The sequence below is a fragment of the Neodiprion lecontei genome, chromosome 5 (genome assembly GCF_021901455.1).
Source record: "Neodiprion lecontei isolate iyNeoLeco1 chromosome 5, iyNeoLeco1.1, whole genome shotgun sequence".
Taxonomy (NCBI): domain Eukaryota; kingdom Metazoa; phylum Arthropoda; class Insecta; order Hymenoptera; family Diprionidae; genus Neodiprion; species Neodiprion lecontei.
Window position 1 is genome coordinate 36,320,970 of NC_060264.1, and position 12,316 is coordinate 36,333,285.

The window sequence follows — 12,316 nt, forward strand, 5'->3', positions numbered from 1 at the left end:
CGTGTGAATCGTGAAATGTTGGTGCGTCGCTTAGGTCGATTAAATTCTAAGCCTAGGCAACTTATATTTTAAAAAAAGGGCATGAGAACGCGGTAATGAGTTACTACGAAATTGTTACAATCGACGATTTTCCATGATTGGAGAATTCAGCTCGGAGTCATGGTAATCAGAGTTTTCAGACGTTTCACAGATGTTTTGGTGTCTATTTGTTTGGGATTGCATGGAGAAATGCACTCCTACTTTTTTTTGATAAAAGATGTCTAGGCTCAGATTTTAATCGACATTAGTGACGCACGCATATTTCACAATTCACACGATGTAAAATTTCGTCAATGTTGATTGATTTTGTGCTTTTATCAGAATCTATTCCTCAAGAATATTCCAAGACCGTGAAGACACCGGAACTGAGAGGCCTTTCGCGTCAAATTATAAAATGTTTTGAAAAAAATCAGCATTTAATTCATTACATGATTAATCTTGTAAATTCGATAAAATAATCACATAATAAATTACTATACAAATAATGAAATTAATAATCATATGAAGTGGCATAATCGGAACCGAAACAAATATCGTGCAAAAATCTTTGGCTTATCAGGTGGAGGGCTTGTTAAAATATCCATGCTCTCATCCGAGGGGGTAGAAAAAAAAAATTCTCAGTGGAACAAATCAAACGACACTTCGAAAAATCCGATAACTCATTGTGAGTGCGGTGAACAGTCCCTTCTGAACGTGGTTTGAACATTCTGAACATGGTTCCGAGTTAGATTCTCTGAACAAGGACCCCAAATGTCGCATGCGATATCTAGGGTCCAGTTTCAAAAATCCCCAGACCCTGAAATCTTGAACGTCTTGAAAAATGAGTCTGAAATAAGTTTGTCGCCTGAAATCAGCTGCCAGGCTGCTAGCTGTGGAGTGTATAGTAGGGGGGGATATCTTAAGGGTTATAAAAAGTGAGCTGATTATGGGTACAAATAAGAGTGGTGCTGTGAAAACGTAAGTTGCTGATCTGAACCATCTGAAGTTAGTTTCAAATATCATAAGTTTAAGTGTAACTAACTTCAACATTCAACTTTGTAATAATCGGCGCCACGTCGGTTATTCTATGTTCCCTTACTTGCCTACAGAATTTGACCACATTCTGACGCGCCATACATTAGAGAGTGCCCTCCTTCTATACACTCCAAACTGCTAGTCATAAAAACTCCCTAGAACACAGGCAGGGCTAGTCGTTAATTCGTTAGCGCAAACGCAAAAGATTACCGACAGCATTGAAAGGTGCTGTGCCAGTAATTGAATTGTGTGATGGAAGGAGACAGCCGATTGGAAGAGGAAGAAAAAGAATCCATGTGATGTGATAATCGGACGAGGCCTAACATATCTATTTTTTTTTCTGGTCTAGTGTGGTGAAATATGTAAGTCGTGTAGTGCACGTATTGCAAACGTTGGTAAATGTGTAGGCGTGCATGTATTTGCCTATACGTGCTTGACTGCGTACATGCATCGAAAGCAGGTATAAGCAGAAGTTGTCGCTAGTGCAGTGGTAATTTTTGCAGTACTTGAAAAAAAGAAAGACAATCAGCCAATAGACATTTTATCAGCATGAAGTGTCCAGAGATACGACGGATAACGTTCGCGCATCGTCTGTTGTGAATCATAATGAAGATATAAGTACTGGCTACTAACTATACAATGTACGCATGGTGTGTATGCATGTACGTACATACATACGTACTGGCATGCGCTGAAGTGGAGAAGTGACAAAGTAAGACTAGATAACACGCCGTACGCGTACGGCGTGCATGTAGTAGGTAGAGGCCCCTTGTAAACGTCGCCAGTCGCCACTGCCTATCGCCTGTCGTCGCTCGTCAGTCTTCAGTCTATCTACTAGATCAGAGCCTGAGTTTGATCACGTCCTCCGTAGATCCAAGTCCGCGCCCTCGCCGGCAATCGTCCGACGCCACGATGCCGTTGACACCCCCGACGTCTTTGCCCTCCTTGTCAGTGTCAATATTACTGTCAGTTTCGTTATCCTCGTCGTCGTCATCGTCATCGCCATCGCCATCATCTTCATCATCATCACCATCATCATCATCATCATCATCATCATCAGTATCATCATCATCATCGCCGTCGTCGTTGCCGTCGCCGTTGTCGCTGTCATTGTCTTCGCAGCTTCCGTTGCCGTTGCCACCGCCCGTACACAGCACCACCACCGCAGAGCAAACCGTCGACGCGCCTCGATCTCGCTACGTCGCGATGTAGCTTTCCCGTCGATTCGGTTTATTTTTTTATTATCGAGTGTCCGTAAACGTTGACACTATCCGTACCACAGAAAGAAGGGGTTAGTTTCCATGTCGGAAGACTCGGGCTTGTTTGCGTCCAACGATAATATTCGTTCAAGTGCCTTTTTTTAATCTTATCATTACTACTGTAAGCAAGACCTATACCAAAACCAATACCAAAATAAGAATATCCAATGAATAATACCGGAACGTTGTGACAGGCCGCCTTGCATCCTTTTCTTGTGGAACCTCACTGGTGCGGAAAATTTGTAATGAAATCGTTAATGAGTTAACGAGATAAACCAACCCACCAGGTATACCTCAGATATCGGGGACAGCCGGTCAGGTATAAAACGAAACTGGGGACGTTCTTTCACACAAAAAATTAGACTTAGATAAGACCAGTGACCTAGGAAGGAAGCGTCCCGTTACAGTCTGCAATCCGCTCGACATAATGTCACAATTGAATATAAGTTCGGGAAAGCGAGGCCGTGGAGTACCGGGCACCTCAGCATCGGCAGCCTCTGCATTGAGCAGTTCTGCGGATCTAGCCAGCCTCTTCGAATGCCCCGTGTGCTTTGACTATGTCTTGCCACCTATACTGCAATGCCAGAGCGGTCATCTAGTATGCAGCAACTGTCGCCCCAAGCTCAACTGTTGTCCCACTTGTCGGGGTCCCCTAGGTTGGTACATACATTATTCACCAACTTTGTCCCAGTTACTTATACTTTTATAGTATCTACCTATGTTTGACTGTGATGGGTACCGATGATGTTATCTTCTCGTCCAGTTTACCTTGAATTTAAAAAAAAAAAAAAACAAACAACCAAACAGGTAACATCAGGAACCTGGCAATGGAGAAAGTAGCGAGCAATGTAATGTTCCCCTGCAAGTATTCGACAAGCGGTTGTACTGTATCTCTTGTCCACACGGAGAAAGCTGATCATGAGGATGCTTGTGAGTTTCGACCCTACAGTTGCCCTTGCCCCGGTGCTTCTTGCAAGTGGCAGGGATCTCTCGAACAAGTCATGCCTCACCTTGTTATGAGCCATAAGAGTATTACCACCCTTCAAGGTAATCTGCAAATATTAGTCTAGCTTACAACTATTTCTAATAATCGATGCAACAGACTAATCACTAGGAAAGACAGGGATTTTTTCTTACTGTAATTGGTGATGTGCTGTAATTTGGAAACATATTCTGCAGCAATCCTATTCTCTTCTAGGTGAAGACATCGTATTTTTAGCAACGGATATCAATCTTTCTGGAGCAGTAGATTGGGTTATGATGCAGTCATGTTTTGGTCATCACTTTATGCTTGTCTTGGAGAAACAAGAAAAGTATGATGGACATCAGCAATTCTTTGCCATTGTTCAACTAATTGGTTCAAGGAAACAAGCTGAAAACTTCGCGTACAGGTAGATATTATTTTTTTATAATCTCGTGACTATTTATTATTTGCCACTGAGGTCACAACAGGCAGGTACTGGAATAAAAAGTAGGAGGCACTTGATTTTTATCGAACTGTCAATTACATACGTGAATGAATTAATTTCAACATATCAATTTTTCAAAATATTCATCATTGATTTATTGACGTGAGATATATTCGTCGGAAAAATCGAGGACTCGAAAAAATATTCAAGAAAAATGATTTGTCTGATTTGAATTTTTTAATTTAATTATTTTATTCCTATTCCGATATTCCTAAGAGTGAATTGGAATTTATTTTGCACTTTTTGTCATTTACCATACGTAAAATATCGTCTGGATTATTTATTGCTTATGGGGAAATATTTTAGCACAACGGAGTCCTATTCCATGACGTAGCCATTTTTCCTTAACTTTTAAAGATTAATCTAAATATCAGATAGAGCCTGCATTATTATAATTTATGTCAGGGATATCATAGAGTTAATATTATGTTACATCATTATAGTTATAGTACATGGCTCTCTATAAATAATATACTTATAACCAGCTTTATAGTCAGGATCAAGTCCGCGGACTTCCATCGTAGATGGATTGAATATACATATACAATCTATACTAAACGCTGTTTATATTTTCATGCATATTTATGAATATATGATTATATACACAGTATAGAATAATGAAGACAAGATAAGACCTGTGAGTTTAAAGTTTGGCTGTGAAAGTTATAATGGCATCTGAGTCTGGTTTTTTCTTTCTCGATATTTCAGATTGGAATTGAATGGTCATAGACGACGGCTTACGTGGGAAGCTATGCCAAGATCTATCCACGAAGGTGTATCTTCTGCTATTCTTAATTCCGACTGCTTAGTGTTTGATACGTCGATGGCACAATTATTTGCCGATAATGGAAACCTTGGGATCAACGTGACCATTTCTATGGCCTGAAATAAACAAATGATCAGATAGCAAGCAAATGAACAATGCTGGACAGTGAAAATCGTTTATGGCATCACATATACAGTGGAAATGTCTACATTCGATAAGGTCACCTTACATGACTTCCCGTTCCTACCGCCTTGATATACTTGGAACAAAGGTAGAGCATTTTTCCATCGTTAGCGCAATCACTGTATACAAGATAGCAGATGTAATTTGCCCAACATTAGGTTCGCAATTAATTTCTAACTATTCGCTAGTAGTTACAATGCCGATTACCTGGTAAAACTGGTTTACATTAGTAGATTTAATAGTGAGTACACAAACATACTTTTTCTATAAATAATTCTGCTAATTTAGGTATAGTTACTGTCCACACAGAGCCAGTAATTCAGTAGAGAAGAGTTGACAATCGCAACAGTTGCCAAATAATAACACATTCTGTAGATTCGCATGTTTCGGACCCAGCTACTGAGCGCCAGAGTCCCTACGAAACAGAGTCCGGCCAATCTTCTCTATCTTGGTCCTCATTTTCTGATGAATCGAAATTGCGCGAAGTTTTAAACACATATAAGTAGGTAGAAACGTTAATATTAATAAACAAACATATTACAAGCTAATATTGCAATATGTTTATTATACAAAATCAACGTTTCTACCTACTTATGTGTTTAAATCTTCCCACAATTTCGGTTTATCAAAAAATGGCGGCCAAGGCGGAGGCAATGACCTGACTCTGTTTTGTAGGGTCTCTACTCTGTACTATCGCAATAACCTACTACTTCACACGTGCTATTCACTCTACTTTGCCCGCTGCTATGTTCAGTACCCTAGTTGCACTACCCCAAGATGCAGTAATGACAAAGTACAAACTATACCTTCTTACTCTACTACTAAATCCACCTATGTAAACCAGGCAGTAGGATTGGGACGAAATTGACAATTCCAGAGTAATGTCTTTATTGCACACAGAAGTTTTATTTTATTTCGTCAGACCAAGTATTCAGTTATATAAACAGCTATTGAGGGTCAGTATTTTATTTTGGCCGATTTTAGTTATTGTAGTAGCACTGATTGCAGCGAATAATTTAAAAAATTTGTACGTGAATCTCTTCAACTCATCAGTTGGAAGTTGGAAAAAGTATTTTTAGACTTCTCAGAATCATTAATATTTTAAATTTAATGATATTGGAGACACTAAATGAAATGCTTTAAGAAAAATGGAAATCGTCAAGACTTTGCGCATATGCATCATATTCATATATTTATTAAGATCTAGGATAAGTTCAACACAATCTAAGAGTGACATGATTATGTATAACTTTTTTTCTCGTTCTCGTGCATACATGTTAGGATGGCCTTTCAAAATGGTTTCGAACCTTCGAAAAACGGCTCGAAATGAATAAATAAAAATCCGGGCTCTGTACCTCAATAGCAAATGGTGCCTATCAGATAAATGCCATTGATTTTTATGCACTTCTAAAGTACATTGTCGGAACAGGTTCATGAAAATTTTAGGTACTTCTGATGCGATATTTCAAGTTAAATGTTTTGTAGCTATATGAAATATCACGTCGAGGATTGATGAACTTTAATTCATATGGATTTCGGATTTTTTAAATGTTGACTATACATGGTGTACAGTCATAATTTGTGAATCCCAGAAAATTGATGTTATTCGAATGAACAACAAAACGATCTTATAGACATCATTTGTATTTGAAATATGAAGTTGCATATTAATACCGATTTTTGTTCGGCAATGGTTCACTTAAAATTCAGCGAAGCCCATCTTCTAAGGGCCACCCTATTACATATACCTACATGCAATATCACATGTATACATATAAAATCTAATAAAATGAGCGCATACAGATTAGTATACAATTATAGAACTCAAGGCTTTATGGACTTCGGTCAACACCCAGCAGCGTACCTTCAATGCACATGAAAGTGCAAATCCCACGCTTACTATTGAGCAAGCTCGGTGTTGTCAATTCCCAGTCAGGCTGCGCTCGCGCAAAACACAAGCTCATTCATTTGAAATACATGAGAAATCAATTCAAGCCTTACGTTATATCTGAGGTGAATTTTTCGATGATCCACGCAACTCTGAAAAACTTCGTTATCATGTTGTCAAAATAAATTTATTGAAATTTTACAGACCAAAGAACAAATACCCCATTTCTCGAACAGCAACTGATTCTTTTTTGAGGCCCAGAGATCACTAAAGAAATCAAGATCGCAAATTATGAAATATTGGGTATGCCTACATCTATCAGTGGGCAGTATATTTGTACACAGAAAACATGAGGTGAAGTCAGTCACTTGAGTTACTCAGGATTACTCTATACCCTTACATTATCCACTATGGGATAGCTCCACTATCACTATTAGCACACCAATTCAGTATATATCTTTTCTATAGCAACTCCACCTGCTTCTACCTGTCCATTAAATGGAGCTACTTTGCAGCATCCAGGTCCGAAAAATGAGCAAAAGTAAGTGCCGGTTCTTACGTGTATACGACATATGTTCGCCCAATGTTGTTTATTTTATTATTGGCTTACCAATCGTTTCATCAGGGATTTTTTCATCTTCATCCTGTAGATTGAACCCGAACTAAAACTTATTATTTTCTACATTTTCACTTTTACCGTTAATCATGGTACCCTGTCTGCGACTCTGAATATGAACACATTTTGATTAAATAATTCAAATTTCAGAACAAGTCCGTGTTCATATTTTGTATTTATTGTTAAATAGTTTCTGTATCCCAGGACAACTTACTACTGTTCATCTGCACATTGGAGTCGCTCATTCAGTTTTACATTTGTTAGTGTACACAATATTCGCACTTGAATTTTTCTACTAATATTTAATCAAACTGTCATATGTCGGGTATAAAAAAGTAACTGAACGATTCAAAATACATCACTGATGATAAAATTTCTGATTAGTATTTAGAGTAATGTTAATAAGCTTAAGATTCAGAATTAGTAACTTTAAGATGATGTAATTAATGTTTTAATCATTGATTTTGTGTCTGAGACATACTCACAGTGTTCGCCGAAGAATAATCTTCAGCCAATTATCACAGTTTTGGACTGAAAGCAGAAAAAAAACAAAAAAGCTGAGGACCAAACTTGCCCTCAAATTGAGTAATTTCAGTTCCACATTAAATTGTCATTATTCGTTTCAATTTTCTTGTTGATAATGTCACTTTGGTACAAAATTGAATGTCCTACATCAGAAGAGACATCAGCTGGCAAGTCACTTTTGTTTTTCATTTCATCATGGTGTTTTTGCGTACTTTCAATGCCTTTGCACTCCTTTCTTTTATGAAATACCTGTTTAAAGAAAATAAAAATTCGTTTCGAAAGTTGTGTAATTTTTTATCAGTATTTCTAGCTATATTCGGAAATGCGATTGAATCATACTGTATTTATTTTATACCTATAATGATTGGATATAATATTGTTGGTTAATTATAGTACTATTATAATGATTTTTAGTTGTTATACAGGTATAGGTATATATTTCGTGTAGTGATATTTTGAATAGTTAAACGGTTCATTGAATCTATTGGTTACGAGCAATGGAATAGCCATGAACAGCAAAACATACGGTCGTTCCGGTCGGACGTTATACGTGATTAACAACAGACTTATAAAGTGCGTTTACACGGCGGCTGTTATTCCGGTTTTGCTATGGCCGACGTAGCCGGATTTAAAAGTGCGTGTAACTGGCGCATTACACCGGATATAACGGGCTTACACGCATTTTTAAGTCCGGACTGAAATGCGCACGGGCCTATGCTCCGTACAGCAGTCGGCGACAAGAGAGAGATAGTTGTGGTTGAGGCGATTAGCACTTGTCTAATACGTAGCGACTATCTCGCACAAAAAAATTAACCATCAGAGCAGGAGACCGATACGCTGAGCATTGAACCCGGCTTTATGTTGATAAATTTTGTTGAAATAAAATAGTTATTTCACATGATTATTAAAGTAAATTAATTACGGATCCGTGAATGTGCATATTAAGGTGTACATGTGGTGAGACGGTGCAGCGTTATTTCATGCAGAGCCGATGCTCGTTTCGGCCTAACCTGTCATGCGTAAGTCATTGATGTTACAAAGAACTCATAGGTATAATACGCTGATCATACCTAAGCCTGTTGCGCTCCCGAGATTTGTCAAACCGTCTGACTAATGTTTGCGGGTCAGGTGTGTGTGTGTGTGTGTGTGTGTGTATATATATGCGTGCGATAATCGCGGACACTTCAGCTACAGCTATCTCTCTCTTCCCAGCCCCCATTCCCATCGCGCGCATCCAGTATGCGTACGTGATGTATACTACGTCGGCCATAGTAAACCGAAAAAACAACCGCCGTGTAAACTCACGCCGTGTAGTCAGGCAGATAGATTTTGCGGCTGTACACCGAGTTCAAGATATAATCAGAAAGAGACGGCAACAACAGGAGCCGAACCTCTCATTCTAATTGGTGCTCGGCAGATGAAACACATAACCTCATAAAAGTATACCTCCCCGATTGTGTTTTTCAACCTTATTGCTCTCGCCGCCTAGCAGCTGCTCCCCGCCCTTTCGTCGTACAACAGACAGGTTCAGCTCACGGTGTAAGAATAAGAGGTGGTCCGACTTCCCTACACTCCCTGTGTTGAGCTCTGTGATTATCATGTCTTAGTACGACGGAAACCCGCCAGGGATCTCATGCGCCTGTGAGGATAAGGTAAACCATAATGGCGGCAATCTAGCAGACAGTATTCACGAAAGTTTGACGTTTGCATGTCGAAAATCAAATCTGCTGCTGAAGATTACATGAATACATTAATATTTAACAGAATAAAATAATTGTATGATGAATGTATGTGACTATAGCGACAATATATTAGTGAAAATGAAATGCATGATCAATCGAAAGACCAAAGATTGAATAAAATTCCATCGATACGCTTTCTTGATAAAGAGAAAACGGTAATCACATTGAATCAATCATGCAAAGGATGCACAATAATAAATGTGTGGGTTAATAATAAAATAGTTACGCATTATGTGTAATATTATTATTATTATTGTATTCAAATATATTAAAAAAAATTAACCTTTCTTTTTTATGAACAGTATAGTATGGCTTGTGTTTTGTTTACCCTACTAGTCTTTACCATTTCCCGACTTTTTGTTCTAGTTGATTGACGCATTCTTATAACTGTATAGTAATGTAGACAGTATGCAAATGACTTCTTTCTTATGCAAATTACATGGAAACGAGAACTTACAATTTATTAAAGCATCATCAACTGTCATCTGATATAAATTAAGTACCTTGAAGTGCTTTTCGCGAATGAAATGATTGAATTTAAGATCGACGCCAAATTGTTTTACAGCACTGGACCACTTTTGAAATATAGAAGACTGTTTCGTCAGCTCCTAGACATCCGCTTCGACAATCGCGCAAACAACAATTCACCATTTTCTTGCCTTTTGAGTAAACGACAGAAGCCCAAACGTCGATCCCGGATTGCCTGTCAACTTTCGTTATTATTACCCCCATACATTTATTATTGCGCATCCTTTGCATGATTGATTCAGTCTGATTACCGTTTTCATTTTATCAAGAAAGCGTACCGATGGAATTTTATTTAATCTTTGGTCTTTCGATTCATCATGCATTTTATTTTCACTAATATATTGTCGCTGTAGTCACATACATTTATCATACAATTATTTTTTTTTGTCAAATATTAATGTATTCATGTAATCTTCAGCCGCAGATTTGATTTTCGGCACGCAAACGTCAAACTTTCGTGAATACTGTCTGTTAGATCGCCGCCATTATTGCTTACCTCATCCTCACCGATGCATGAGGCCCCTGGTGGATTTCCGTCGTACAAAGACAAAGTAATCACAGTGACCGCGGGCCAGTCGGACCACCTCTTATTCTTACACCGTGGTCCAACTCCAGCTGTGCTCTCTCTTTCTAATTACGGCATCAGCTCGGTGCATAGATCACGCAGTAGTGCTAAAATTCAAATCTCAGATACAGAATTTATGATCCAATGAAATAACAAATCAATATAGGTAAACAAGACAAATATTTGTCTTATTATTTAGGTCTCATTTTATTGCACTGTATATAGACATTTTACATTTTTATATAGAGATGTATATGACATATTTACAGTGTAAGTTCAAAATTGTTTGATTAAAATTATTCGATTAAAATGGCACTTAATGAAATTATAGACCGTTTCACACTCTATTACATCGTAAAAAATACAACATAATATAAATTATTAAATACAGATTGATACGTTTATTTATATAGAAATATTGATTTTTTTACTGTTACGAGAATTTAAAACTCAATGAATTGTATACCCTTTTATTTTATTTTAAATCATTAAACCTGATTGTATTATATAAACTAAATATTGGATTATTTAATGCTATTAACGCGTTATAAATTCGTAAAGATATAAAATACAACACAATAGTAGTACGTATGTATGAAACTATATTTTTTTATTATTGCTCTTTGGATGTAAGATTTCTGTTGACAAAAAATATTTTTTCTCGTTTTTGGTTATTCAATTATTTTGTAACTAGTCGATTATAAACTATTCAAACATATTGCTTTTAATTACTCTGGATTTGTTTGCATTGGTCTACAAAATTTGGTAATTTTTTTTTTTTCATTGTCATCGGACTTTTTCGATGAGTTTTATTTTGGAAATTCTCAATGCAAAATTATATTGAATACCTACTCAAATACTAAAAATCTAGCAAACATTGTTTCGTAAGTTTATATAAGGCACCAAACTGTAACATTTTACTTTTTTACTCGACGTAGCTAATCTGCAATACTAGTTTAAGAATAGAATACAGATATAATACTACGTTGACAATATAAATTAGATATGACACCACTAAATAACCAAATTTTTCAACATTGCATCGTAAACGTTACATATTTAATACTTACATTTTTGTTTTTTTTTGGCGGTTGGAAAAAGAGTGCTCTTCGTTAACTCAATATTCTTTCTATATTTCACGAAACATCGCAACCCCATTTTAATCACAAAATTGTATCACACAGAAAATATATTAAAATGTATCACTCTTTTCAAGTGTCTCTCAGACCACGCCTAGAAGAGGTATAAAAAGACCAGGCTATTCTGGATAGGTTATGTGACATCCAAGAATTAGCGTGAGAGAGGGCGGAGAAGAATAGTTAGGATTCTGCGACTGTAGAGGCGCTGCTCACCTTACACGGTCAGCTTCCACCACTACGCTTCCACTCTCTACTATACTCTTTGTTCCGTTCCACAAGTCCTTGCTGTTTCCAAGAAAGTGGCGTTGCACGATAGAAAGTGACGTCAATGATTCACATCCGAGTTAAGCAATCGCTAGGTCAAATGTCACCAAAAACGTATACCCGATATCCTGTTAACTCGTCGACAATATTGACTTCTACGGTATTTATCGGAGTTCAGGTTTGATAAAAATTCATCGTAGCCGTATTGCTACAGCATTCGGCCACGAATAAGATTGTCGAAGCGAAGGTCATTTTAAGGACGCTGCCGATTGACGTTGGCAGCACTGGCTTAAAATTGATCGGACGTATCTATTACCCG

At 37.5% G+C, this 12,316-nt stretch overlaps 1 protein-coding gene and 1 long non-coding RNA gene across 4 annotated transcripts; one reads left to right on the top strand and one right to left on the bottom strand.

Moving 5' to 3' along the window:
- Positions 1–1,237: 1,237 nt before the first annotated feature.
- On the top strand, positions 1,238–4,707 carry LOC107217270 (E3 ubiquitin-protein ligase SIAH1). 2 transcript variants are annotated; one of them, XM_046742275.1, is made up of 5 exons: positions 1,238–1,765; positions 2,507–2,968; positions 3,120–3,359; positions 3,511–3,703; positions 4,490–4,707. In XM_046742275.1, exons 2-5 carry the CDS (start codon positions 2,740–2,742, stop codon positions 4,665–4,667), a joined length of 840 nt encoding a protein of 279 aa, XP_046598231.1. In that variant the 5' UTR covers positions 1,238–1,765; positions 2,507–2,739; the 3' UTR covers positions 4,668–4,707. The 2 variants fall into 2 exon arrangements, with proteins under 2 accessions (XP_046598231.1, XP_015510209.1); XM_015654723.2 differs by having other exon boundaries at positions 1,238–2,968.
- Positions 4,708–6,879: 2,172 nt separating this feature from the next.
- LOC124294834 lies at positions 6,880–12,309 on the bottom strand. Of its 2 annotated transcripts, XR_006904774.1 has the most exons (4): positions 11,665–12,309; positions 10,526–10,701; positions 9,065–9,398; positions 6,880–8,008 (listed from the first exon to the last, which is right to left on the bottom strand). It is a non-coding gene; the product is annotated as an uncharacterized LOC124294834 (long non-coding RNA). The 2 variants fall into 2 exon arrangements; XR_006904773.1 differs by lacking the exons at positions 10,526–10,701; positions 11,665–12,309 and having other exon boundaries at positions 9,065–9,637.
- Between the last annotated feature and the right edge of the window lie 7 nt (positions 12,310–12,316).

What these genes read in the sequence shown, in the direction of transcription:
- LOC107217270 (XM_015654723.2), top strand. Translation starts at nt 2,740, where the DNA reads ATGTCACAATTGAATATAAGTTCGGGAAAGCGAGGCCGTGGAGTACCG. An exon ending in CACTTGTCGGGGTCCCCTAG is followed by an intron (nt 2,969 to 3,119) that starts GTTGGTACATAC and finishes ACAACCAAACAG; the next exon opens with GTAACATCAGGAACCTGGCA. An exon ending in GAGTATTACCACCCTTCAAG is followed by an intron (nt 3,360 to 3,510) that starts GTAATCTGCAAA and finishes ATTCTCTTCTAG; the next exon opens with GTGAAGACATCGTATTTTTA.